Genomic DNA, 27,772 nt, shown 5'->3' on the forward strand with positions numbered 1-27,772 from the left:
GCTTGCCTGGCCCCAAACCTGAGGCCCTGCCTGCTCAGGGGATCACCATCCTGGAGGCAGGCCCAGGGCTTGAACTCAGGGAGCCTGGGCTGCAGGCAACAAAATGATCAAGGGCTTGGAAGGCGAGGCATAGGAGGATCGGCCAAAGGAGCTGGGCACGGTCAGCTTGCGGAAAAGGTGCTTAAGAGGGGACGTGATAACAGTCTGTAAATACTTGCTGCATGTGTTGTGGGGTTTTTAAGCCTTCCCAAGGGAACTGGGGATGGGGACTGAGCTGTGCCAATGCTCCTGCTGGGACCCGAGCCAGCGGCTCCCGGCTAGAGGGTCTTGCCCCTCCGTTCAGGTCAGACTGATCAACACATTTGGGGTCAGGAAGAAATTTCCCCCCCATTCAGATTGGTATGGACTGGGGGTGGGGGTTACCTTTCTCTATAGCAGGGGGCATGGTCTCTACCTGAGTATATATTGACAGCATTTGACAGAAGTGGGACGCCGGCTGCCGCGGTCCCCCTGCTTTCCCTGGGGCAGGGGCAGGTGTGATGCCTGGGGCAGTGTCAGGGCGACTGTCGTTCTGCTCAGAGGTCGGACAGTGGGTTTGTCTGGGCTGGTTTGCACAGGGCTGACCCTGCCTCGGGCAGGGGTTGGACTAGATGTGAGCCCTGGAGCTCCCTCCCAGCCCCGCGGCTCTAGGTCCCTATGACTCTTATGCAATACGGGTGTGTGTACCACTGCTCTCCACGGGGTAGCATCAGAAGCGTCCTATAGTCTGTGTCATAGGCCCTGTACTACCTGCAGCCACTGGAGAGTCTCCTTTCACGCAGACGGCAGGGGCTGCACTTGTGCAGCAGGAGCACTCATGCCCTATGGAGGCTGCAGCGCTCTGACTTGTCGCGGTATGCAGCCAAGTCGGGAACAGTGAAGACCCGGGGAGCCGTGAATCGGAGACAGCGCTGTTGCCAGTGGGGAAACGGGGGGAGAGAGAGGTTATGCTTCTCACCCCAGTTTGCACAGTGAAGCCAGGATAGATCCAGGAGTAGGCATCATCCGATGCCGCCTTTCCTGCCTCGTTCCCCAGGCTTCCCAGAGTGGTGAATGGGGACTGCTGGAGATCCATCGGTGTCCAGCGATCCTCCACTTACAGCCTCTTGTCACTGCCTCCTGTTCTCGGGGAGTGCCAGCTGCTGCCCTTTAGCCCCCGCTAAGCGACAGCACAAGACCCAGGGTGATGGCGGATTGGACCAGCAAAGACACTGGACAGATGCAAGCTCACCGACACGCTGCTGACAACTTGCTGGAAGCCAGAGGGGAACCCACGCTTCCCACCGGGAGCTTCAGAGGGGCAGGAAGGAAGGGCTTCTCCTAGCCAGCACCCTGCCGCGAGGACATGGCTGGGCTGTGCTGGGAGCCCCGAGCGGCACGGCACGGCACGGCACGGCACGGCACGGCACGGCACGGCACGGCACGGCACGTCTGCAGCATCTTGGAGGAGCCCTGAATCCTCTCAGTGTTATTCTGGGAAAGTCAGGCAGGGGCGGGGGTGTCTTGCATGCATGGGCCCTGCGCCCCAACTCAGCTGCAAAGGCACCGCCGATTTGGAGCAGAAGCTGTGCAAATAGGAGAAAGATCAGGAATGGGGCCAAAATGTGGAGCTTAAATGAGAGCATCACTGGGGGCTGGATTCAGGTGTCCCTCCCCATTCCCTCCAACCCCTGGCTTGGAAGCAGGGGTTTCAGACAGCCAGTGTGCCCCTCTCTGCATGCCCCGGGCTGGGACAGCTGCCCGCGCGGCCCCGACCTGGCCTGTGCCCACGGGGACAGGTGGATCCGCGGGCTCGTTCTGACAGACGGGCTCTGCCCTGGGCTGTCTCGGCACAACCAGGAAGTTGGAGAGCCAGCAGCCACCCACCCACACGCTCCTGTTCAAAGTTGAGGACCGGTGAGCAAAGGCCGGCTGGGCAGACACGTCCCTTCGGAGCAGCCGCCCACCTCTGCCTGCCAGGCTGGGCCCGGCGGGACACGCTGGGGAAGGTCTCCCCCATCCCCGCGGTGAGTGGGTGGGTGTCTTGCTCCCAGGGGCAGGTGCATGGGTGGAGAGGAGACCTCTGCATCCTTTCCAGGGGCTTCTGAACCCTCCCATAACCTGCCCTCCTCCTCCGCTCCAGCTAGACCCTCGCCCCTCCGCCAGGCTCCTCCGCTCTGCCTGGCCTGGGGGTTTCTCCACTGCTCACCTGAGGGACATGCCCCATTCCCCCATCTCACGGCAGCTTCCTTTAGCGGCTGCCCCTGCTATCCCCCCTGCCTGTCCTTTGACCTTTTGGCATAGCTCTCACCTGCGGGAATTAAGCCGCCCGTGTCCCATTGCTCAGGCTTTGGGGTGGGTGCAGTTGTTTTGGGGGTGGGGGGGTAGGGTCCTCTGCATGATGGGGCAGGGGCTGGGGAGTGTTAGGCTCTCCTAGCTCGATGCAGGGGATCCCAGAGGTCCCTTGACAGAGCGGGGAAGTCAAACGGAGGGGGTGGCCGTGCAGAGCAGCCGTGCCCGCTGGCAGCGAGGGCGCAGGGGGTCTTGTCCCAAAGGGGAGACAGGGTCCCCGGGACCCCACAAAGGCGTGGGTGCTCTGCAGGCTGGTTCAGGAGGAGAGGAGCCTGCCGTGGCGGGGCTGTGGGTAGGGGCGGTGACCGGGGAGGAGTGGAATGGGGAAATCTGCGGTGCTCAGGATCTCTGCCTCGGTTGCTATTCGATGTCAGCGTTGAGCAAACACCCAGGCAGAGGCCGTCCCAGCCCAGGGAACCTGCAGGAGGAATAAACAGGACAGACGGCGCGCGGGCACGGCAGCGCAGAGAGGCAAGCACCTGCCTGGGGGCGGCAGGCCGCCCTTCCTCCACCCGCGCCCCAAGAGCAACCAGTGTCTGGGTAGCATTTATGGGTGGGGAGAGGAGAGGGTTAGCTTGGCCTCTTCCCATGCCAGAGCCCCAGGAGCACTTCAGACACAGATTGTTTCATTGCTTCTTTTGAAAAAGGGTTTTCTCTGCATTGGGTGCTGTTTTGGGGGCTGTTTTGTTTGCTTTGTTGGGGTTTTGGGGGGGGTTGGGTTTGGAAATGTCACCAGAGATGAGTCTGCATTGGGAAAGAGCTCTCCCGAGCTGAGCAGAGAGCTGAGCTAGGGAGCTGTCGCGGTCTGCCCTGCAAGGAGCAGCAAAGGCTGAGTCTTTACCAAAGACATGCTTTCTCCCAACTGTTCCCCGCACGTTGAGTTAAATAGATGTGAACAACAACCAAACCCAAGTGGGGGAAAAAAATCCCCCTCTCAACAAATTTGATTGCACTTCTTCCTTATATAAGCTAGAAAAATGGTTTGTGCGTGAAAATGTGGGAGCTGGGAAGCTGCGGTTGTGTCGTTTAGCCCTGACTTGGCACCCGGAAGAGCCGCCGGGCACCTGCTTGGCAAACCTCTCCGACCTCCTAATTTGCAGTGTCCGCAGAGCCAAGGACGGACTCGCCACAGAGACGATCTCTTATTCCAGTCTTTACGAGCACGGTCACTCTTCAGGCCAGGTGCTCGGCCCGTGTTGCTGCTGGGTACAGGGCCCTGGCTAAGCGGGTCACGGCGGGAGCTTCTCCCAACCTGGAGCTGCCAGGAAGCCTATTCACGTTGCCTGCGTGTGCATGCAGACCCCGAGGTCACTGATGCTGAGACCATCGCTGCCATGTCGGGCAGCACCTCCTGGGCTGGATGGGATCCTCTGTGATTTCTCCAGAGCCTCCTTGGGCCCGGCGGGGAGGCAGGAAAGGGGGGTGCACCCACCCTTGCTAATCAGACTGACACTGAGCTCTTACACAGCACTTTTCCCCCGTGGATCTGCTATATTGAGGAGGTTAGCATCACTGATCCCATTGCAGAGATGGGGAAACTGAGGCACGGAGGGGCAAAGGGAGGTCGCCCAGCAGGTCAGTGCCAGAGCCACCTGTTCCCAGTCATCTCACCACTCAGCCATGCTGCCTTCCTGACGTGCAGGTGCAACTAGGAGTCTGAAAAAAGCCTGTCGCGGTGTCCAGCTTCTGCAGAGACGTGGCCCAGACCATGCTGTGTGTCCGTGTCCAAGCTGGCAAAACCTGGCAGGCCCCAGCCCTGCGCTCATGCTGCACTGACCCACCGGGCTCCTGACATACTAGGTCCTTGCAGTGCCCGCGAGGATGGCACTCATGTGGCGTTTGAAATAATACCCTGGGCTCCATTGTGCTAGGTGCTGTACGTGCCCCATCAAAGAGACAGACCCTGCTCCAAGAGCTACAGAAACGAGCCAGACAAACTGAGTATTATCACCCCCTTGTGCCGAGGAACGGGGAGATGGAGTGATGTGCTCAGGGTCACAAAGCGTGTCTGTAGCAGAGCGGTGACCTTCCTAAAGCACGTGGGGCCCGATCCTGACAACCTCCTCGTTGGTGTGAGGACACACGGTACCGTGCCACGCTGAGCGACCAGCCAGGACGACCGTGGGTGCAAGAGGGACGCTTCCTGCTCTCTCAGGGACATGCCTTTATAGCTCCTGGGGACCAGCATCCCATGGGCTGGTTTCCCAAGAGTGATTTATTTTAAGCCAGGAAGCTTTGCCCCACTCGAACAGCCAGAGCAGGCATAACCACGAACGAAGCACAGAGGCAATGACTTGTTCTCAGGGCTCTGGAAAGGAGCAGGCGTCCTGCCATGATGCCAGGCTGCACACCCTGGGGACCCAGGAAAGGTCTAACCGGAGTTGGGGGTACTTGGCAGGAGTTTGATGCCACGCTGGGTTCAGTCCTTGGCCTGTTTGCTGAGGTGGCCCGTAGCTGGGGTGGGGTTTGGGATAGCACAGACTAACAGATCCACGCGCTGCAGATGGGGATGACGTACAAACCTCAGGAGCAGCAACTTGAAATCATTGAAAAACAGGACTGTCGGGGCCTTCAGGAGTCCATCCAGCCCAGCCCCCCGCTCAGGGCAGGGTTGGTCCCCCAGTGTCAGATGAGCCCAGCCAAGTGTCTGGCTAACGTGCTCCCGTGATGGAGGTGCTACGGCCTCTCTAGATAACCGGTTCCAGGGCTTAGCCCTCCTCATAGTGAGTAAATCCTTAATATCCGACTTAAATCTTCCTTATTACATTGCATTGCGTCCTGCCGCCTGTGGATACAGGGAAGAGTTGATTGCCAGCTTCTCTGCAACAATCCTTTCGGTAATTGGAGTCCGTCACCAAGTCTAAATCGTCCCCATTCATCCAGCCTCTCCTTGTAAGTCAGGTTTTCGAGACCTCTCCGCACTGCTGTTGCTTTCCCCCGGACTCTTTCCAGATTATCCACATCTTTCGTGAAGAGCGCTCGCCTGCACACAGGAGCCCAGGTGAGACCTCCCAGCGCTGGGAAAATGGAAGAATCCCTTCCTGTGTTTAACCGGCGTCATTCCTCTTGACACATCCCAGAACTCTCTTCTTTTTGCCGCAATAGCATGCCATTGCTTCCCAGGTCCTTCCCTGCGGTGCTGCGGCAGAGAGTTGTTCTCCAGTTTGTGTCTGTGCGGCTGACCCTAAATGCAGTGTTTTGCATTAGTCCTTACTGAAGTGCAGCTCATTTATTTCAGACCATTTCTTTGGTGTATCAAGGGCACTTGCAAACCTGATCCTACCCCGCAAAGTGTCTGCTACCCCACCTAGCTTGGCATCATCTGCGGGTGATTTAAGCATGCACTCCGTTACATCCTGCACGTCGTTGGCTGCCGCGGTCCCCTGCTTTACCTGTGGCAGGTTCAGTCTATATTATGCCAGGGTTGAGGGTAGTCTTCTGCAGAGTTTAGACTAGGGTTGGTGTGGGACGGTTTGGGCAGGGACATTCCTGCCGCAGGCAGGGGGTTGGACTCGATGTGAGACCCCTCCCTCCGGAGGTCCCTTCCAGCACGGCTTCTCTGTGATTAACGAAGGCTTTAAAAAGCACCAGACCCAGGACTGATCCTTGGGGAACCCCGCTCGATACCTCCTCCCCCTTCATCACCAAGCCTTCGACGACTCCTCGTTGGGTTTCATCTCGACGGGATTACACCCGTGACGTGTACATGCGCCCCCTGAGCTCACTGACGATGCTATCATGGGAGACAGCGTCAAGAGCTGTGCCAATGTTGCGGGATGCCCCATCCACCGCTCTCCACCATCCCCAGAGCCCGTCACCTTGTCATAGAAGGAAATTAAGTTCATAGAAAGAAATTAAGTTGGTCCTGGCAAGCCCAAGCTGCCTGTTCCTGGTCGCCTAGTTCTCCTCTAGGCTCCTTGCTGACTTGCCCCAAAGTGTTTCTGGGTATTGACTTGAACCCTTGTCCGGCGCCACACGACTATCAGATGAGCTAAGGCAGGGGTGCTCAACCTTTTTGCAGCAGTGCCCAGTCTGCCCACAGGCCAGACCCTGCTGGTGGGCCCAATGCAGCCACGTGGAGTGGGGCAGCCTGACCCTGACCTGGCCGCACTGGGGAAGGAAGCATGGCCCAGCCCTGCAAGGGGGAAAGGGGTATGGCCCAGCCCCAAACCTGCTGCATGGGGCTTGGGTGTTTGGCATCCAGGGACGGGTGGCCGTGTGCATTGTCTGCAGGCCGGATTTGGCCCGCAGCCGCCGGCTTGAACACCCCTAAGCCGAGGTGAGGCTCTGGATCTAAGGCTAGCAGCAGGCCCTGTAGCCTCTCGGTAGCTGGCCACTGGAGGGCATCAGCACTCACAGCATCCACGTCCACGCTCATTTATCTCAGAGGGGAGAGGCTGAGACCCGACTGCTCTGGTCATTATTACGTGACGGCTCCATGAAAGCGCAGCGATAGCTCCGTACAGAGACGAAGGTGCCGAGCGGTCACTCAAGCCCCTGACCTCAGGCGATCCCTCTGCAGAGAGGAGGCCCTAGCCTAGCACAGTCGGCTGCATTTCTCGGTCGCCCGTGTCCAAATGCGAGGGATACGCCAGGCGAAGGCTGGCCCGTGGCAGCGCCGGGCTGCCGTTCTGCTCCCGAACGCATTGGCCTGGGGCTCGTCAGGACGGAGACACGCTAACGTGAATCACCGAGGCTCAGCTGAAAACATGCAGGCTGCTCCCGTGAGTCAGGCTCCGCCAAACTGGATTGTCCTGTTTGCCTTCATTGGCAGAAACTGCCCGGCTCCAGGGGTCTGTCTCTGGGGGTCTCCCCACGTCCCCTCGCCGCGACAGGGCGCCTGGAGCGGACAGGCCTTTCTCTTGCAAGCATCCGTTCTGCTGGTGCTAATGGGACGCATCTGCTGCTTCGTCCTGGGGGCCGAGTCTGCTCTTTTCCCAGAGCAGAGCAAGGGCCAGGTTTCTTCATGGGCTCATCTCCGACGTGCAGCATGAATGTCTTTCTCCGGGAGCCGCGTTGGCCTGCCTTTAGTCAGGACCACTCGGAGGGAGGCAGTGATGGGTGTCAGGGGCCGGAAGCTGGGTTTCTCCGGGTTGTCGAAGCCAGGGGAAGGGAGGAAGCACTGCATTTGCGGGATTCGTTTCTTTTCTTCCTCTCCCTAACTTGGAAAGCAGGTCCCCGAGGCCAGGTCTGCAGCTGGTGAAGCCGAAAGAGCTAGATTGGTGCCCGCTGGCTTTGACTGTCCTCCACTCCCACCCTTTCAGAGCACCTTTTAGACACGGGGCAAGAGCTCGGAAGAACATGAGAGTTGCCATGCGCTGGGTCCATCGTCCAGAGAGCAGAGGCTGGGAGGAAGAGCGGACGGGGTCTGAGCAGGGTTTCCCCCCCGTTCCTCTCCCACTTGCAGCCTCCAGCATTGAAGGTCCAGGATGCAGAGCCCGTGCCCCTCACTCCCGTGCTCAATAGCGACGGATACCCCTTTCCACGTGTCCAGGTGCTTTGTGAATCTACTTCAACTCCTGTGGCAGCGAGTTTCACACCTGAATAACTTGCTGGGTGGAAAAAACTTCCTTTTGCTAGTTTAAACCCGCTACCTACAAGGGGAAGTCTGGCCTGGGAAGGGTGCCAGACCCCGGCTTGCTTCCTTGACGAGGAGGGGTGCCAGGGCGGAGGTGGCGGGGCCCTGCCGGGGAAGGGCTGCCCCGGGGAAAGCAAATAGCCAGGCCCAAGACAGAGCGCATGCAGAGCGGGGTGCGGCCCTGCTGTCACGGCAGAGGTATGCTCGGAGAAATTTCTTCCCAGCGGAGGAGGGACCGTGGGTGGGGAGCTGTTCCCGGCACATGGAGCATGGGCCGCTGCAAAGAGCAAGCGGTGCTGGTGCAAGGGGCCTCGATGTCCTCCCAGCTCTGGCTAAGCCTCCCTCCAGCCTCCGGCGGGTGAGAGGGGTCTTCGCGCAGGCGGGGAGCAGAGGCCCAAAGAGGCAGGGGCTTGGCCGATGCGGGGAAAGGGCGAGTTTGGGGCCGGGCCAGGAGGAGAACCTGCTCTGCCAGCCTGGCTGCCTCGTGCCCTCCTTGCCTCTGACTCCTTCCCCAATTCCTGCCCATCCCTTGCAGGTCTGGGTCCCTCCTGCCGCTGCTCCACACGCCAGACCTCCTCACCCTACAGCGGCTGCACGGCCAGTGCTGGGGAGGGAGCTGCTCCCTGCTGGGATGGGACCTTGGTGGCCCGGAGGGCAGCGGAGAAGCAGCAGGCAGGGGCTCGGTGCAGGTGCAGCAGCAGGTGCGGTGGCCCCCAGCAGTGGGAAATATCCTGCCTGGAAGCACTGCCATGTGTTGGGCAGCTGCAAACCCCCCCCCCCGGTGGGACCTGGGTCCGGAGCGGTGCAAAGCGCCCGGAAGGAGTGAGGATTTGGGGAGCAGCTGCTGGAAGACAGAGCGCATCCTTGGCCCTCATGCTGGTCGCTCGCACTGGCTCTGCCGCTGGCATTTCTGGCAGGGCACTGACAAACGACCCTTTGCAACATTTCTCGAGGCATCCCAGGAGGGTCCGAGCACCTTCTTGTGGTCTGTCGGCCCCGATACAGGGGTGGGCTTGTGTGCAACGTCCCTTGCAAACCAGGGAACCCTCCAAGAGGAAGTTTGCAACTCCTGGAAAAGGCTGCCCAAGCCCCATCTCCCCCAAAGCTGTCCACACGCACACCATATGCACACCCCTTCTGCACACTCGTGGCAGCCAAGGAGCTTCTCCAGGCTTTGTGCCTCTGTTTGGCGGGTGCCGGTTGCTGGTTTTCAGCTGTCTTCTCCTTCCATCCAGGCCCGTGGCTCCATGGCTCCCTCCGTGGCAGAGAGACCCAAGTCTCCGGCAGTCCCGGTGGCATGCGGCCAGCTGCAATGGGGGCTAGGCTCCGTCGCCCCCGCCCTGCTCGCGATTCTGCTGCTCCTTCTCTGCTTGCCCTTTAAGAGGTACGTGCCCCTGAAACCTTCCTGCGAATGCATTACTGCTGGACGGGGCTGGGCAGCCCTGCGGAGGTGCCGGCACTGCTGTAACCATGCGGGTCTAGTTTGGTCAGTGTAAACCCCGAGTGCGGACGCACTGCACCGGGGCAGAGGGGTTGCTCCCCTCTCGGGGCTACGAACAGACCCGCACCATGTTCATGAACGGGGTGTTTGTGAACTAGCGATGCGAAGAGCTGTGCAGAAGCTCTCAACCCTGCTCGAACCTGCCTGAGAGCGAGCGAGCCGGCTGTGACTACCAGCCGCTCGAAGCTGAGCTGATTTAACCAGAGGCCAGACCCGCTTCAGGGTCTAGCTTGATCCAGCCAAAGAGCAGCCCCGACCCGGTGTGGGCAAGGCCGTGTGGTCAGAGGAGGTACGGACCAAGGGAGACGGATGGGGGAAGGAGGCTGGATTTTCCCCTGCAATGAACCCCCTCCAGACCTGGGCTGGAGAGATGCCTGGTGCACCTGCGTCTGTCCGCCGAGACGGTGCCAGCGTAGGAGTGAGCACGCAGGAGGGAGCGACTTGCATTCGCCAACGCCAACCGCAGCAGCAGGGCCCTAGCAGGGAGCCCACAGAGCTGGCAGCAGGGCGAAGGGGAAGAAAAAGGGGTGAGGGGACCCTCTGCCAGGGACATGGCTCTCCCAGGAGGGCAGCCAAGATGCAGTCGGGCTGTCTGATCAGCCCAACGGGCTCCAAACTAGCAGAGGGGCGAGCTCTCCCTTGGAGATGTGCTTTGACTGGCCACGGGAGGCCACACAAATCCACGTGAAAGCCCCTTTGTGTGCTTGGCCACGTGTCCAGGAGGGCAGAAGAGAGGCCGGGTCCCCAGGCTTCAAGTGACTTGCGGCCTCTCGGGCTGCCAGCATCATGCCAGATGTTGTGTGCACAGCTGGCGAGCTGCCCCTCCTTGCTCTGAGCTGGAGGGCTGTGCAAGAGGCAGGCAGGGTGGGCAGATCCTGTCTGGTTTGACCCGCTGTGTCCACCCAAGTGGGCACCAGTGCCTGATGAAAGTCCACAGGAGCCTTGCGCTGGCTCCAGGGCCCCTCTTCTACCTGACCTCCATCACTGCCTGCCCAGCCTGAACAGCATCACGCTGCCACGTACCTTGAAATGGCTGCACGTTTTGCACCAGAAGCAGCTGCATTTCATCGAGTCAGAGAGTCCTAGCGCCATGGGGCTGGAAGGAGCCCCAGAGGTCACATCCAGACTGACCCCTGTCTGCCCAACCGGCTCAGACAGACCATATCAGCGGGGGGGCAGGGGTGTGTGAAGCTCATGGGCCCCATGGAGGAAAAAGTTCCTCTAGAAAGGACAGGTGATGCCTTAGCCTTGAGCCGAGCGTGATCCCGAAACCCCAAGCTCTCCACCCTTTCCATTCAGGCCGGACCACTGGCTCCCTGCTGCTCTGCTGGGCTTGGGGTCGGAGTGGTCCCTGGAGCAGGACAGCAAGTCAACTTGGGGTTTTTCTCTTCTTTCCAGGAAAAATCGCCATTTTTCCACGCAGTCTGTCAAGATGAGGATTGAGTCCTCCACGCTCATCAGCATGGTGAGTCCCCCGGCTTTGGGTGCACCTGGGGAGGGGGGTTTCCCTCCACATTGCCGAGGGGGTAGCGGTCGGAGGGGCTTGCATTGCTCAGGCCTGCCCCCCTTGCTTTCCTGCTCGCGGTGTGGTGCCTCCATCGCGCCGAAATGCTGCCCCTGCTCGTTCGCTGGCATTGCTCCCGCCTGGTCCCTCCGAGGGCAGCCCCGCAGGGGTTCAGCCTCACGCCCTTCCTCGGCTTGCAATGCAGGGCTGCAGCTCTCCCCTGTGCAACCTGGGATTTGGGTCTATGCAAACCCCTGTGCTATTGCAATGGCAGCTCCAACCCTCCTCACCTGGGCAGGGGTTCAGCTCCTTCCCCAGGGCTTTGGGGGCTGCTGGACTGGCAATTCAGGGCTCATCCTTCGTTTGCCCCGTGGGCGAGAGCATCCCAGACTCTAAACAGGAGCTGTCAGGTGGAAAGTCCCCAGTGCAGGGAAAGGTCTGAAAGATGCAGGAGATGACGGGCCACCTTGGGCCTGGAGGACGCCTCTCTCTCCCCCGCCAAGCTCAGGACCTGCCAGGGGAGAATTATAAGCCATCAGGACATAATTGCTTGGCAATTACCCTCCCAAATGTAAGAGCAGCTGGACCTTGGAAGCAGCTGTGCAGGGACGTGGCTCAGTCTCTCGCTGGGGTCCCACGCAGAGGCTGTCGGGGCTGGGGGGTCAGTGCAGCCGGGTCGGGGCGTGGGCCTGGATGACCCCAGAGGAGTCTCTGGCCGGCTGCAGTCGTGGGCCGGGGCTCGCTCAGCCTGGGAGAGACAGTGCTATAATATCTCCTGCCTGCCGGTGGCAGCAGGCACCTATGTATCCTCCACCTGCCTGCCCTGCTCAGGCCTAGGTAGCCGCGGTGCTCTGATCAGGGCTAGGCAGTCTGATCTCCCCAACCAGGGGCGCGGGGGATGCTGAATTTTCCCCGAGCCATGCCCAGGGCTAGCCCATGCCTCCTAGTGCTCTGCATCCATCCCTTGACCAGGTTATGCAGCCTCCTTGCCTGGCCCTGCGACGCGCCCAAGGCAACACGCACATAAAGTCATCCTGGCCTCGGCTAGGGTTGTACCCTGGACCTCCGGCCCCTTGCAGTAAAGGAGACCTGGAGGCGCAGGCGGCTGCAGGCATCGAGGCCAGGGACGCGGCAGGTGCTGCATCCGGGTGGCAAGGCTGTTTCCTGGCCAGCTGGTGCCCACGAGCCCTGGTCGCAGGATCGCTCCCAGAAGCGGGTGTGACCTGGCTGGGTTAGAAAGTCTTCCCCGTCCTGTACAGGTGCTCAGCCCAGGGAGAAGAGCTGCCTCTGCAGGCACACGCTAGCTCCTGTCTGTCCCACGCTGACGGGGGGCTCAGCTGCAGCTCGGGAGAGGCAGGACACGTGCAACCCATTTGGGGACCATGCCTGCCACCAGAGAGCCGTGGCTGTACGGGGCGGTGGGGACAGGGGCTCCGGATTATACACAGGGCGAGGCCCCGAGAGTGAGCCTCTGCTGCCTTGGCTGCCCGCCCCAGCTGGCTCACAGCGGTGGGTAGTGACCGTGTCCCCATCACTACTTTTTTTGCAAAAATACTTTTATCTCTATCTCTGTCTTTAACTCTATCTATCTATCTATCTATCTATCTATCTAGATAGATAGATAGATAGATAGATAGATAGATAGATAGATAGATAGATAGATAACTCCACCTCCAACGCTGAGATAGATAGATAGATAGATAGATAGATAGATAGATAGATAGATAACTCCACCTCCAACGCTGAGATAGATAGATAGATAGATAGATAGATAGATAGATAGATAGATAGATAGATAGATAGATAGATAGATAGATAGATAACTCCACCTCCAACACTGCCAAGCAGCCCCCGTGGTTCACTTGACAGATCAAAGCACACCAAAAACCCATTGCACAGTTTGCACGGCATACCGGCGTGCCCGTGCACCTGTCTCCATACCTGTACGCCCACCCACTGCCCTCCTCACAGGGTCTGCCCCTAAAAAAGTCTATGCCAGACCCCGCTCCACTACAGAGAGCTTCAGAGCCCAGCACAAAGGCCCGCGTGGTGGGGCGTAGGAAGGCCGTGGTGACCCCACCACGCCAACCACATCTCAGCTTTGGCCTGTGTACCCCTTTCTGGCTCAGCGCATGCAAGGTGGAGCAGTCTGGCCCCTGCTGCAGTCCCTGATTGCTCTGCCCATCGGGAGGGTCACAGCCTCGTGCCCCTGTCCTGGCTGGAAGATCCTGGCCAGGTTTCTGGAGGGCCTGATTGTGGAGGCCCCAGGAGGATGTGATGTGAGGCAGGGCTCCCTGGCTGAGAGGGAAGGAGACCCTCAGTCTCCACTGCCTCCGGCTGGGAGCCACGTGTGAGCGCTCCTTCGAGCCTTTCCGTGCCCCTTGGGCTCCGAGCTCTGCTCCCCTGGGAGCTCAGGTGACCGTGGTGGGCTGGAGTCACTTGGGTCTGCGCAGCTCCTGGGGCCAAGTCGGTCCTCACCACCCTGCAACCGCGAAACCCCAGGAAAGGCTGCCCTGGCCCCAACATGCTCAGCTGCAGGGCAGGCGTGCTCCCCGGGCATTTCCCCCTGCCCGCCGTGTCTGTCCGTGCAGGGCTTGGAGCGCAGGGAAGAGGAAAGTATCTGAAGAGCTGAGGCAGGCGAGAGGTGTCCAGAGGATTATAACTAGGAGTAAGGGGGGAGGCTTGTGGGACAGGGCTCTCCTCCGTCCTCTGCCACTGTCCTGCAGGGTGACCTTGGGCCACTCACTTACACTCTCCGGACCTTTGTCTCCCCTCCCACCTTGCACCTTTTGCAGCCACAAATTCCTTATGGGGGCGATCCCCTGGCCACCTGTATGTACAGCGCCTGGCACACTGGGGGTGGGGGGGGGGTGGTGCTGAACCCTGCTTGAATACACATGAAAAATGGGGAAAGTCAGGTGGAGCCTCAGGAAACCCTGCCTCACTGGGGCATTTGGACTACCCCCTGAGGGCAGCCAAGTCTGAGCCCTGGTATAGGTGGGGCCCCTGCCGCTGTCACCGAATCCGGTCTGATTAACATGGGAGAGAAAGCCCAGCCCTGCCTTGGTACCTGGTGACACCCGCACAGCGATCTAATCTCCCTCGCTGGAGCAATACAGCGCCCATCACACAGGCATCTTGGCACCAGCTACAGCGTGCAAAGAATGTGCGCCTGTCCTGCAAGTGCCAGGAGCAAGCCCAAAAGAGCAAGGCCGGACAAGAGGGTGAGGCCCTGAGTCAGCCAAGTGCTTGATCCTGTGCTTGAGGCCCAGCGAGAGCGAGCGGCCATAGGCGAGCGTCACAGCACGGTTTCTCTCTGCAGAAGAAGCTGCCGTCCAACAGGAACCTTGGAGGGAAGCCGCGGCAAGCTGCAGCACTGGCACCGGCAGGTAGGACCAGAACCCGTGGCATCACGGGACAGGCAGCGGGACCTGCTCCCTGCACCCGCCGGCTCGGACCCGGGGTAGAAAAGGCTGTGGCCTCGGGTGCGGGTTCAGGGCACGGTGAGCAGAGCAGGACTGGCACGATGCCTGCATGCTTGTCCCTTTCTAGTGCTGCCGATTGCCTGTGCTTACACCAGGAGGGTGCGGGGCTTCACCAGCTCACACCTGCACCACCTCCAGCTAAGGTTTCTGCCTTTTGTTGCTGTCTCCCTGCAGCACCAGGGCTGGCACTCACTTTGCCAAGCGAAGCAGGGGTGGGTTTGTCCGTGCCTGGAGGAGCCTGTCTCACCTACCGGCTGCAGGAGATAGGTGGCACAGCCTGCCCGGTGCTACTGGCTGCAAGGCACCTGGTACCCAGGCTCACTGACGTGGTGTGATGTGCCCCGTTTCTCCCCAGCTGTCCCGGGGATGCAAAATGAAGGAGCATTTGCTCGGCCCCAAAGAAGGGCCAGGCTGGCAGCAAAGCGGGGCTTGCGTACAGGCCATTTGCATCACCCTGCAGCCGGGCGCCCGGTCTCCGTGCAGTGGTGAAGGCTTCCTCTTCCTGGCCCAGAGGCAGCCAGGGGAAGCTGCTGGAGCCGAGCCGAGGAGAGGGGACAGAAACAGGCTGCCGTCAGCTATCCCGGTGTTCATTTCGGTATTGCCAGCTCCACCGAGAGAGGCACATCCCTCTGCACAGGGCGGGAGGGGGTTCCCGTCTCCTCTGGTGGGCCACGGCCAGAAGAAACACTCACTTTCCTGTTGCCAAAACAATTGCTTCCCATTGGGATCTAACTGGAGAGCTTTGAGCAGCGCTGTCTGCTCCTCACGTCCCCCCAGCATGGGACCAGATGTACAGCAGAGGGAGAGGAGGGCTTGTAGGAGCCGATCCACCTCCCCAGAACCAGCCCGGCACGTGTGCCATCCCCCTGGTACCCGGGCAGCCCGCGCAATTGCAGCGGTGCCAAAAGACCCATTTGAAGGATTCCCACCAGCTCCATGGGAGACAGTTTGCCAGTCTGATATGGGCAAAATCAGATGCTTTGCCAGGGTTTCACCCCATTGCTCCTTGCATCTTCATTCGCCGCTGCACCGTTGCAACCTCGAGGCTTCAATTTATTACCCTAGAACAGACTCCGCGTACCTCCGTATTTATACTGCTCCTGCCAGGGGAGTGGGGATGCAGGGACTGCCAGGAGCCAGGGCATGCCAGGGGTCCCGAGTGCTTGCTGTCCAGCAGGGATTCAAGCTGCCCGCCGAGATCGGGCCCTGCTGTGCTTGGTGCTGTGTGGATGCACGACCCCAGAAGGCTCCCTCCCCTGAGCTGACCTGGGGGCAAACGGGGGCTCTTCTTTGCTTCGGGCCAAAGCCGCAGGGGCAGGAGGGTGCGAGTCGTGTCCTCGTGGCACAGCATGGTGAAGCTGGAGCTCTCAGGGGCGGTGGATTTGGGATCTAGTGGACACGGTCGCTCTTGTCAGTGTGTTGCTCTGGCTGAGCAGGACCCAGGGCTCGGTGCAGCTGGGCGGCCGGCACAGACCCAGCTTGGTGGCATGGCGTAGCCTGCTAGCTCTCTGGGGGGAGCTGGCAGGTCTTTGTCTCTGCGGCACCCACGTAAGGCGATTGGAGTTCATTTAACAGGGCTCAGGCTGTGCCAGATGGAGGTGGGGGGAACGCTGCATCTGCGGGTTAAGCTGCAGGGATTCGTGCCACGGGCTCTGGCCTGGGGATGGCATTTCCCCTTCTCCACTGGCTTTCCAGCCATGGGGGATCCTCGCTTTCTGGCGTGCAGAGAGAATAGGGATCAGTGTCTAATTAACCCCACGCTGGCTCTGGGTTTCCCAGGGCTCAGAGCTGTGAAAGGCTCCATTTCACTAGAGGATGCCCTGTCCTGACCGCCGGCTGCCACGTGGGCCCTGCGTGGCTTCTGTTCAGAGCCAGCGGCCAAATCCTGGCTGATTTCAGGGGAATGGGGTCAGGGCCCCAAGAGCACAGTGCAGAGCCCAGCAGCTCCTTGTGCTGGCACGGGCCTTGGTGCTGAGCACCTGACGGTGCACACAGGATCTCCCCGAGCAGAGACAGTGCCAGGAGCAGCATGGAAACTGCTGGGCCAAGCAGTCCCTGCTGCACGCTCTGCTCCCCCAGCGCGGGCTGGTGCAGGGATGCTGGCAGTATCCTGGTCCCCACTTCCTTCTTCAGCACGCCTGCCCACAGCTGAGAGTGCTCTCGTTGTCCTTCAGAGCCTGGAGTGAGTGTGTGCGAGCGTGCACATGTGTGTGTGTGTGCACGCGTGTGTGCAACATGCCTGCAGTCCCCGCTGGATTTCCCGCCACGCACTGAGGAGAGGAGAGCGCGTTGGCTGCCGGCCTCCAAACCCAGTAGACACACAATGGGGGCCGGTATGTGCAGGTGCGGCGAGTACGGCCTTCCCTCCCGCTGCCAGCAGCCCGCGCAGGTCGGGAGCGTCTCGGCCCAAAGTGCTTCCCAGCCCCAGCCTGCAGTGCCGGGGAAGCGCAGCCGCGGCTGGGTGGAGGCACCTGGGAGAGGCAGGATCGGGGGACGCTGTCCCAGGGCAAGTCCCTGCCTTGATTGGGAAACGCTGTCAGATTTTAGCATCCGTGCAGAAGATGCTGTCATGTTTTAGCATCTGCACAGCCCCGACCTGCCTTCCTGAGCGCTCTGCGGAGCAGCCCGTGCAATGTACAGCCCAGAAGTGAGAGGCAGACCCCGTTTCGCCTGTCACGAGCGGACACGAGCCCGTGACCCTCTTGCGTCCCTGGAAAACCATTAATGCCAAAGGCAGGCGGGTGCTGGCTGCCGCGTGTGACAACCTCCGGGGCCGCAAGGCTCCCACTTGGGAGCTAATAGATGGCTTGACGTTGGGTCAGTGCTCTGACCCGGGCGACCCGGATAGACGTGTTGGCAGTGTGCTGGGAAGATAGTGAGCAAAGAGGGGCTCCGAGCTCGCTGGGAGCTGAGCAGGGAGATCCCCAAGCCAGATGCCTTGCAAGGGGTTAGCTCCAGATGCCAGGATGGCAGCGCAGGCTGGTTACCTGGGACCCGTTGGGTCTCAGCTCTGGTCCTGCCTCTTGAGTTGTTCAGGGTGGGGTTGAGCCAGAAGCACGGGGGCAGATCATGGATCTGAGGCTTCAGCATGGGCAGAGCAGGCAGCCTAGGGGGCTCGGGCACACACCTGAGCTGCAATGGGTTTAGGACCTTACATGTGAGCTCCCGAGGAAGGTCACGTGGCAGCTGGCTAACACCTGAGGCCAGATGGGAGGCAGGCTCCAGGCAGACCGGCCCTGTGCTTGCTTTGAGCTGCTTCTTGCTGCTCATCCCCATCCCTGTCCCGGGTTGGGATCTGGCCAGCTCAGCAGCAGCAGACCCAGCCAGTGCTGGGAGAGGAGACCTCCAAGGAGGTGCAAGGGCTGACTGCAGCATCCTGGCCATCTGAGACCGGTGCTCCCTGTGTCACTGTGGGGTTGCTTGTAGGCTGCGGTTGGTACCCGGGCCCCTGGCTCCGACTCCAACCTCTTGAGGAGCAAAGCAGCCACTGCAAAGGAAGCGAAGCCTTGCCGCTCTCTCTCCAGCATTGTCCGCTGTTGTCTTGGTATCGACCTCTTGTCAACTTGGAGAGAAAACTGCTGAGCACTCGATGCACATGTTGAAAGGAGGAACTGCCTGCGCACGTGGAAATAATAAGGAAGCTGGTTTGCTTGTTAGCAGGGAGCTAGAGCCGCTTGCAGCCGCTGCCTGAGGAACTGGACCGCGGGCTAGCGCGCTGCCCGCGGGGCCAGGGCTGGAGCTCGCAGGAGGAGGGGTTCAGGTCTGGCTGCGGAGTCTGCCCAGACACCAGGCCAGCGTCTCTGAGAGGAAGCGGCTGCCCGCGAAGGGTAAAAACCTCGACTAAGGAGGTAGACGCGGCAGAAGAAAGTCTGTCGGTACCTGGGTCCAGGGAAAGGGGAGGGCAGAAGGGAGCAGAAGGGCTGTAGCGAGCAGCAGGCGGAAACCAGGGCTGAAGTTTCAGGACGATGGTGAAGGGACCGATGAAACGGAGAAAGCATCGGACTGTGCCGGGCTGCAGAGCAGGGCCCGCCTGGACGGTCTCGCAGGCACACACTGCTCAGCACGTTCTCCTGCTGCCCAAGCACAGACCCCTACCGCGGGAAAGGAGACGCCGTGAACCGCCGGCAGTCTAGGGACTTGGACACGTGGTAAAGCAGACTTGTTTGTGTCCACCAGACACCAGCGCACATGGCACTAGGGTAGTTCCTTTTTTTCCCTTTAGAAAAACAGACTCGAGCCTTTTCGGGAGGAGTCGGAGCCGTACGTGGTGCTTCCTGTCACTTGTCCTCCTGCCATGCCCCTTCCCCGCGGTCTGTACGGGCAGGGAGGGACGGCTTGAGGGACACGCGTATAGTGCCCAGGAGTGCGAAATCAGAAACGTGTAACACCTGCTTGCGTTTTAGCCTCAACGGCGGTGGGAAAGTAGTTTCTCCTCTATGCCGTTGCCAGGAACGATGCTTTAATTTCCCTCTGCCGTGTTATTACAGATATCGGGCGTGGTTTTACACAGGCAGGGCGTGGGGTGAAGAGAGGCCGAGGCTCCCAGCACCAGGCCTAGCTGTGGCTGTCCTGCACGCCGTGCCCGGCGCTGGCTCTCTGTAGGTGGGTGTGCCACGGTTTCCAAAAATTGAATCGTCTTTGAAGGTGCCTCCCGTCTGGCTCCCCAGACTTGCTTTGCAGAAGGCCGAGTCCTCTGACACTTCACAAAGCAAAACTCCCAAAGAGTTTCCACGGGAGGCGGTGGGGCTCCTAGGGTGCGGCTCCACGTTGCCCTCAGCCCATGCTCGACCAGGGAATGGGAACGGGAACGGGAAGGGGAAGGCTTAATACCGTTTCTCGCCTGCACTGCTCTGACTTGCCACTAGAGGGCTGGCGAGCAGAGGCGTGGCTTGGAGCCAGGGCACCTGGCCTCTAGCCCTGCTGGGCGGAAGGGATGCACTGGGAGCAGTGCATCCTGGGAAGCTGGAGGACCACAAAATCATTCCCTTTATCTCGGTGGAGCCGACTGAAGTGACCCTAACATGAGCTGGGTAGCGCGGCCCAGAGTTAACCCTTGCCTGAACTGGTGTAACTCTGAGATGCTCCGAAGGCGCTTAGCACGAGTTAATGAGCTTGAATGGGCTGACGCTCGCATTTTAAGTGCCCTTAGCGTGGTCCAATGCAATGTACAACTTCGCCCTTAGTCCTCCTGTCTTGGAACCGCCTCGGAGTCCATTTGCAACCATTATGCCCCATCCTAGCTGTTATCCCACAGTGTCCCAGTGACAACTGCAGCTGTGGCTGGGGTGGGAGAGTGGTGCTAGGGAGCTGTTTCCGTAGTCTAGGATTTTCAGGGGCAAGACAGGCAGAACCAGTGCTGTAGGACCACCAGCTCCTGACAACTGCCAGCTCGTGCTCCGCAGCCTCGGCTGAGCAAGCTGAGGTCAAGGATGCATTGGGAACTGGACTGCGAAAGCTTTCTTGCCCTGCCAGACTTTTGGCCATTTCTGATTTTTCCTATCCTGAATCAGGCCAATAAGTTTCGATCTCAACATCTGGGAAATCCAAGAAGCGGGTGGGAGACGGGTGGTGAAAAGCGAGTGGCTGTGTAGGGTCGGATCAGTCGAGACATGTGCTGTGAATTCAGCCCTGGTTGTCGGTGTGAACAACCTCACGCTTGAGCAGCGAGTGTCACACTGAGCCAGAACTCAGGGCGCTTTAAAATCCAGCTGAAAAGGTGGATTTTGCCTTGACGGTGGCTTTTTCTTCCCAGCGCAGGAGACCCAGAGAAACCAAAGTCCGTGTGACAACAGGCTCTGTTTGGGCCAAGAGGGGTTGTCTGAGGAAAAGCCATTTAGTTGGCAATCTCCTAATGTCGATACGTGGGGAAGCAACAGCCCGCGGGACCGCAGCCATGGGGTGGAGGCCTGGGGAGGTGCAGGCTTGGGGCAGGGAGGAGAAGGGAGACTGTGGCTTCCTGCCCCTGCTCCCTGGGTCTCTCGCCCGGGTGCGGACGTGATGTGAGAGGACTGCACATCCCACACGCCAGGCTGGGCACCCTGGCTGCCTCCGTTCCTGATGAATCATCGTGGTTTCCTCGCTGAGATGTCAGGTTGTTTGGAGAGCTAGCTAGCAGGGAGCCTGGCAAAGCTCCTCCTGACTGCTTGCTGCACCGAAGCTGCTGCCTGCCTACCCCCGCGTGGCACGGCAGGATCTAAACCGAGCGGGGAGAGAAACCCAAAGCAGCCCAGCGGAGCCAGGGTGTATGGACGGGCTGAGTCAGGCCACAGAAAATGGGGTGCCCCGGGGGCTCCTCTTTCAGGGGCAGGCTCGTGCTGGGCGGCGGGGAGGGGGCTTGCCCTGCCTTCGCCTGCGATGCGCATGTTCTGCAGCCACAGAAACCCTGGGGCAGGTGGGCAGGAGTCAGCTCCCTCCTCCTGGCGAGTGCACGTACTGGACTCAGGTGCCAGCGGCGTGGCGTGACGGCTCCACAGCCCCAGTTGGGGACAGCCTGAGTCAAGGCGGCAGGCCAAGGAGGGAGTGCAAGACGAGCCGGCCCCCCGCGCCCTCCAACGCAGGTGGGGCTGGCACAGGGACATGTCTGGCTCATGCAGGTGCTTTCCGCAGCCCGCCAGCGCCTTTCCCTCGGTTGCTTTCCCGGGGAGCTGGATACCTGATGTCAGGGTTAGAGCGGGGCACGGCAGGCAGGTGACGTCCTGGCTCCTGCACACACCGTGCAGCAGGGAGGGCACAGGCTGGGGTTACGCAGCGGGGCACCCCGCTGTCACATCTGTTGGAGGTGTAGCCGCCGAGGTCCTGGACGTGGCAAGGCTTGGAGCCCCGTCCTCCAGACAGCCTCTAGCACAGGCCTTCAGCTCCTTCGTCTGCCCCTTTATGGAGCAGAAGATATCTCAGAGGAGGAGAAACTCTTTGGGTGGGTGACGACCCCATGACATTTGGGGCAGTGGGGATTTGGGGCCCACGACAGGAGGTAGCTGGTGCCGGTTGGGCAGGGAAGTGGGGCCCTGCGTGTGCTCGTCAGCTCGGGGCTGTAACAAGGATGCTCCCAGTACAGAAGCAGGAGCGGCCGCGGTGGAGGTGCCCACAGCAGCCGGGGAGCAGCTCTGACAAGGGACCGGTGGCCCTGCAATCGGAGAAGGCCTCGCATCTAGGGGAAAGGGTCAGACCTTCGCTCTCGGCCTCTCTGCGAGGCTGCTTGAGCCGGACGTGCACGGCGGTGGCTGGATCTGTCTCGCCGCGGTTATTTTTAGCCGCTCTCCGGCTGTATTTGCTTTGAACGGGAGCCAGTGAATCCTGACCCCGGCCATGTGATGGAGGGCAGCATCCTCTGGTAACCCTGCCCATGGCACGGCTTGGCAGGGCACAGCATGGGGCCAAGGCCGGGCTGTGGAGGGCAGGCTGTGACCAGCCCGTCCTTCCCGCTCACGGCGCTGTGAGGGGCTGGTACCCGAGTGACGCTGCAGCAGGTCTGGGGGCGAGGGGGGAATTTGAAGGGCTGCCTCGCTGCACAGGTTGTATCCTTTTAGTGCATGTGTGCATGCACACATGTGTGTGTTGCTTGGCAAGCACCGTGCGTGCAGTTGGGACACGAGCCGCACTGCCTTGGCTGCGAGGCCCCAGCTCCGCAGGCCCTTGCTTACCCCTCCACCATCCTAGTTACACCTTGCACGGCCCTGGCCACTCGCGCAGTGCTCTGCGATGGTCAGGGCTGCCAGGGGAGGAGCGAACCCCCAGCTGGGCAGTGGCAAACCCCTTTTCAGCTGCCGTCAGGATCCCTGTTGCAGACCCACTTTGGATGTCAGGGAGCAAGCACTTGGCAAAGGCAAAAACAAGCCGGACCCCAGAGCAGTGCGGACCCCCGCAGCTGGCTCGGCTCAGGCTGTGTGAGCTGGGGACGGACCACGTGGCGCAGGGTGTCCGCACAGCCCCAAGCCCGGCCGGCTGCGGGCACTGCTGCAGCACGAATGCGCGTGGATGAGATGCATGGTATAGCAGCACTGGTGACTCCTGCCTTAGCGCGTCTCTCCCCTTGGCCTGCGTGCCTGCGACCCCCCGCGCCCCAGCGCTCGAGGCCTGAGCCTGCGAAGCCCAGGAGAGGAGGCACCAGGATTCGAACGCAGCCCTTGTCCAGAGGAGCCCGTGGCTTCCTTGTTTCCAGCCTCCACGGGGCATTTGCATGAAGGACGGAGAACTCGGGAGCCGTGTGAAACGCAGCCCCGGGATCAGGCGCGTTTCTCTGCAGCCCGGGTCCGCGGTGAAGCTCCTTTCCGAGGCTCCCTCGTGCTGGACGAACACGCGCGCTCGGCAGCGGGCCCAGCGAGAGCAGAGTCCCTTCTTAAGTAAATATTTGACCAAGGGCAGAAACTCAGTATAGCAGAACCAACCCTCCCAGCAGCTCCGCCCGGGCGAGGGAGAACGGCCCTGCTGCGTCTCCAGCCGCCCGCCCTGGCCCCGCTCCCTGTCCGTGCCACGCGGAGCGTGCAGCGCTGTGCCGTGAAGGCCTGGCTGCAAATCGGAGGAGACTCACTGGATCAAATCCTCCGTCTTCGGGGAGCAGCTTCTGCCAGAGCCTGTCTCGAGGGCCGCACTTTGCAGAGGGCCTGCAGCTTGGCCGGGGGCACCCTTTGCTCTGTCCCATTGCTGTAGGGGAGAACCAGCAGTGCCCTTTCCCCCCTCGGTGCCCGCAGGGGACAGCGGGAACGCTTCTCTTCCCCGGAAAGCTGCAGGCTGGGGGCCTTGTGCCTCCTCCTCCACTTCCCAGTGTCCTGCCAGACCAGAGGGAGGTGCTAATAGCCATCAGCTCTAAGCTGACCACGGCCCGTGGAGGGTAGACGGCCTCCATACCACACAAAACAGCATCCAAGGAGCAGCGCTGGGGCAAAAATAGCCCTTCCCTGGGCTCTCCTTCAGATGCAGGCTTAGCACTGGGCGGTCCAGCGTCACGGCACCAGTTCACTGCTTGACTCTTGAGCGGTGCGTGATGCAGACAGCGAGGAGGGGAACGTGGGACTCGCCGTGGCAGTGGGAGCTCTGGTTCACGTGGCCTGTCAAACCCCACAAACAGCCCAGCTTGGAGAGAGGTTTTTGGTTGCACTTGCATCCTTGTTGCGGCGAACTCTGGCTTTGCTACGCTGGAGCTCCCCATCCCCAGGCTGCATTTATGTCCTTTGCATGTGTGCAGAGCTCAGGATCAAAACCTTGCCCTCGCTGGCATGTGGGGAGGGCAGAGCAGCCTGTACCCACATCACACCGGCAGCCGGAGCGAGCTGTGACTAAGAGGCCGAGGAAGAGGTGGCCAGCAGGACGCATCCCGCAGAGCCAGGGCACCTGGGTGATGTCTGTGTATGCTGGAGGGGAGAAAAGAGGGGAGGGCGGTATAAGCTAACGGACTGTGTTTGGCACCAGAACGGGCTGGAAACTAGACTACCCCAGGGCACATGCAGAGAGCCGTGAGCTCGCCAAGAGGCTGCTGAGAGGAGGCTGCTCTCAGGGGCTCCCCTGCTTGCGGGGGTGCCTGGGGCGTCTGGGCGCAGAGGTGCCCAGCCCAGGCTGGAAGTTCCAGGCAAAGATCGCTTGCCCGCTGGTACCCGGCTCATGCCGCTGCCCCGCTGCAATGGCAGCAGACCCAGCAGGATGCATGCGGCTCAGTGCTTTGCCTGCTCTGACATGCTGCTCTTCTCTCCGCAGGAGGCTCCCAGCCCGGGGACCCAGGACCACGCGCCAAGATGCAGACCAACGGCTTCGCTGCCAGTGCCCACCGTCAGCCAGGAGATTGCAGGCCCCTGGTTGCGAGCCCTCGAGCGGAGAGGGAATGTGACATAGTGGCTCTTACTGGCCAGAGACCTGGACCCGAAGCAGCAGGGAGGCCAAACCCAGCAGCCGCAGAGTCTCCGCAGTGCCAGGAGCTCCCCTGGGCTCCCAGGGATGTGCCAGGAGCCCTCGCGGATGCCCGCCAGGATGCAGATGGCCCGATCTATGAGAGCATCACCGAGAAGGACGTTTGCTCCTGGCTGGGGGCGCTGCACGGAGCAGGAGAGGCGGCAGGGGCTCACCCAGGTCCAGCGGCTGCTATGGGTCTCTCCTCTCAGGCCAGCAAGGGGGCTGAGGGGCCAGCAGCAAGGGCATCGCAATGCAACAGCACGCTAGAGCAGGCCTTCTTGCCCCCCCAGCCCGGCTACAGCCTCAAGAGGCCACCTCTGCAGGTGCAGGAGCTCGTTGGCGAAGAGAGCCCTGCCAGCGAGCCCTTGCACGTCACAGGCAAGGAGCTGCAAGCCATGTACGCGCGTGTGTGCAAGAAGCCCCGGGAGCGCTGCCTTGTGCTGACGGCTGCCCCTGCTACTGCCCCGGAGCCAGAGGATGAGCCCCCGCCTCTCCCAGAGAAGCGCTTCGACCTCCTCTGAGCGGCCGCCAGCCCAGCTCCGTCCGAGGTGCAGGTAAGGTCACCTGGGAGGGGCAGAGCCGGACTCTGACTCTGGCCTGGGGCTCCTGCACCTGCTGGGGCCTGATTCTGGCCAGGGGAGGAGAGGACGGGAGAGGAAAGACGAGCCCTGCCTGCCAGGCGCGGCAGCGAGGGGCAGGCAGGAGAGCGCCCAGGGCCAGGGCAGGCAGGAGGGAGCCTGCACTTTCGGGTCAGTCAGCTGGGGAGCAGAGGGGTGCAAGGTGCGAGCTCAGTGAGGTCCCCTTGGGCCCCGAGAGGCCTCCCAAGGCTGAGCCGTGCCCTGCCTCCAGCCCCCAGCCTGCTCTGGGTTGCCCCCGCACCTCCCGTGGGTTTGGGACCAAGCCTTTGCTGCCCTGGCCCCGTCCTTCCCGCTGAAGCTGCCTGCCTTCTGGTCTCTGCACTGACACTCCTGGCCCTCCCTCCTGGAGCCGGGCCAAGCGCCTCCCCAGCCTAGCTTGAGGTTTTGGTGGTGGCCCTGGAAATACCTCCTGCCAGAAGTGCTGACTCAGGAGGGGAAGCATCTTGCGAGCCAAGGGAAAGCCCCAGCTGCTCCAGCCTCCTTGCACAGCTCAGGGAGGCCGAGAGCAATGGGCATGGGAGGAGCAGGGAGAGCGGGGCGCTGGAGCCAGAGGGTGGGGGGTCTCTGGGTGCACACAGAGAGGAGCTGGGTGGGGGTGTCGGGGCTGCATTTCCTCTGCAGGGCCACGGACACGGCAGAGCCCTGGGACCCCTTTCTGCCATGGGGGATTCAGCGTCCCCAGCCGTGGTCTGATCCCAGGTGGGCTCAGGAGATGCTCGGACACACGTAGGACCCAGCTCCCATCACTGCTGGTGCTAACGGGGTTTGCTTTTCCTTCTCTCGTCCTGCAAGACAGCAAAGTGCCACGGTCACGGCCCAGCTGGGCCCACAAGCAGCACCCCCGTCCCAGGGGGCTCCAGCTGCAGGGGAAGGGTCCCGCCAGAGCAGCGCTCCCCAGCCCTGCGTGACCGTCGAAGCTGAGCGTCCTGACCTTCCTGGAGGGAAGCCGTGAAGCCTCGCCTGGCACCAGCACCCCTCCCAGCTCCAGTCCCGACCCCCGGAGCGATACCTGGGGGCACAGGGACATTATTAGCTCCTGCCCAGCATGGGCAGCTCCATCAGAGCCTCTGCGGCAGCCGGAGAAGGAGCTGATAGCAAACGCCTTGGACCGCGGAGCACCACCTGACGGCGGGGTGGGGAGGAGGTGGATTAGGGATTACAGGGAGTTTAGGGGAGCGATGGACGGCTGCCAGCAGCCTCCTGAGACCAGCTAGGACGCGGCCCGTGCCCTCTCAGAGCTGCTGTGCCGCAGCGGGGGCCAGACGGGGTTGTCCCCCTGCCCCGACGAGGCCAGAGAGGTGCCGGCGCCGAGCACTGGCTGCAGCAGATCGAAAGCAACTGAGATACACGTGAGGCAGGCGAGTGAATGAGTGGGGGGAGAGGGACCCTCCCCAGCCAGGAGCATCGGGGTCAGATGTGAGGAGCAGGCCTTAGGAGCCCTAGACAGATGATGGTGCTCATCATCGTTCGCCCTGATGAGGGTTCACCGGTCCCGAGGGCAGCGTTGGAAACAGCAGGGCAGAGCGGTGTTTTGGGGGGTCTCTCTGTCTCTGGCGCTGGCTGTGAGCAGTCCTGCTGTGATCTGGACCTTACTATCTCCCGCTGCAGTCGTGAGAGCCTCGTGCCGCTCGAGCTCAGGCTCAGCCTGGGTCTTCTCGCCCCTACCCTGACTTCAGTGTGGCTCGTTTAGCTGGCTTTGCATGCCCAGAGCATCCGAGTGGGTGCTGTCTCCTCTCCTACCACGCAGCCAGGGTGAGGGTGGGTAGAAGCCACGCTGGCCTTCAGAAAAGCCCGTCGCAGAGAAGCAGCTGGGGAGTTTTGCCCCGTTTTAACTGTCCTGAAAGCAATCCCCAGAGCAGCGCCCGCGTTCACGTTGTAAGAAAGGAGCAGCAGCCGCGGCGTCCTGACTCCCAGCCAGGAGGAGGACGGGCAAATCGTGTTGGGCCTGGGAGCTGAAAGCCTGCAAGAAGTTCCCCTCCGTCAGCTCAGCTGCCGACAGGAGCAGGGTGAGATGCCGCTGTTGCTGTGAAATCTGAATGCATCTGCTTTGTATTAGAAGTGCTTCTGGAGGGATAATAAAAGACTGCAACAAAAGTCAGCAAGTTGAAGGGTTGCTTACAACCATGGCTTACACCAGCGGTTTTCAACCCATGGTCCGCAGATCCCTGGGGGCGGCAGACTATGCCTAAGGGGCCCGCGGAAGATGACTAAGATCAATCACAAGTATGTGAATGCTTGCCCTTCCAATTCAAAGGGAGCCGTGCCTCCATTTGAATTTTTTTAGGGGTCCGCAAATGAAAAAAGGTTGAAAACCACTGGCTTAAAACGATCCTCCCAGTGTGCTCATAATGCCTCCAGCTCATGCCTTTTCCATGCCCATCCCATCATTTATTAACTTGTGGTAAGCTGTGCAGTATAGAGGGTGACGGGATATCTTCACAGAGCAAAACGAGAGGCAGGATGCTATAGCCCGCGCTCATGCTTGCTCCGTGAGGCTGGGTCGGGGAACCTGGGTTGCCCCGGCCCTGAGCTTGCTTCTAAAAAATGAAACCTCTGCCCAAGCCCATTGCATCCCATGCCCATTGCCCTGGGATCTGAGCACCTCATCTCCTTGAGCTCCGCCTGAGCGGCCAGCACCAGCACGAGCATCTCCAGTCGCCACGAGAGCTGCGCTGGGCTGTGGCAGGAGGCGTCCCCAGGCTGCATCACAACTGCAGTAACCAGTGGAGCAAAGAATAGATGGAGGGACAGATGCATCTGATTTTAGTGAGGTGCTAGGGCAAACCCCGGGCACTACACGCAGCACGTGCTGGGGGC

The 27,772-nt window shown here is 61.0% G+C and overlaps 1 protein-coding gene across 1 annotated transcript; it reads left to right on the forward strand.

The window, feature by feature from the left end:
- On the forward strand, window positions 1-27,053 carry LOC106738108 (uncharacterized). The gene is made up of 6 exons (XM_059728335.1): window positions 1-177; window positions 9,184-9,332; window positions 10,848-10,914; window positions 14,276-14,342; window positions 24,126-24,871; window positions 25,748-27,053. The coding sequence occupies exons 2-5, from the start codon at window positions 9,196-9,198 to the stop codon at window positions 24,836-24,838; spliced, it is 984 nt and encodes a 327-aa protein (XP_059584318.1). The 5' UTR covers window positions 1-177; window positions 9,184-9,195; the 3' UTR covers window positions 24,839-24,871; window positions 25,748-27,053.
- Window positions 27,054-27,772: the final 719 nt, after the last annotated feature.

Source organism: Alligator mississippiensis, chromosome 1 (assembly GCF_030867095.1).
Source record: "Alligator mississippiensis isolate rAllMis1 chromosome 1, rAllMis1, whole genome shotgun sequence".
In the NCBI taxonomy this organism is placed as follows: domain Eukaryota; kingdom Metazoa; phylum Chordata; order Crocodylia; family Alligatoridae; genus Alligator; species Alligator mississippiensis.

Excerpts from the sequence above, each read along its gene's own strand:
- LOC106738108 (XM_059728335.1), top strand. The coding sequence starts at position 9,196 with ATGGCTCCCTCCGTGGCAGAGAGACCCAAGTCTCCGGCAGTCCCGGTG. Across the intron at positions 10,915-14,275 it reads CCTCCACGCTCATCAGCATG|AAGAAGCTGCCGTCCAACAG; the intron begins GTGAGTCCCCCG and ends TTCTCTCTGCAG. Across the intron at positions 14,343-24,125 it reads TGCAGCACTGGCACCGGCAG|GAGGCTCCCAGCCCGGGGAC; the intron begins GTAGGACCAGAA and ends TTCTCTCCGCAG.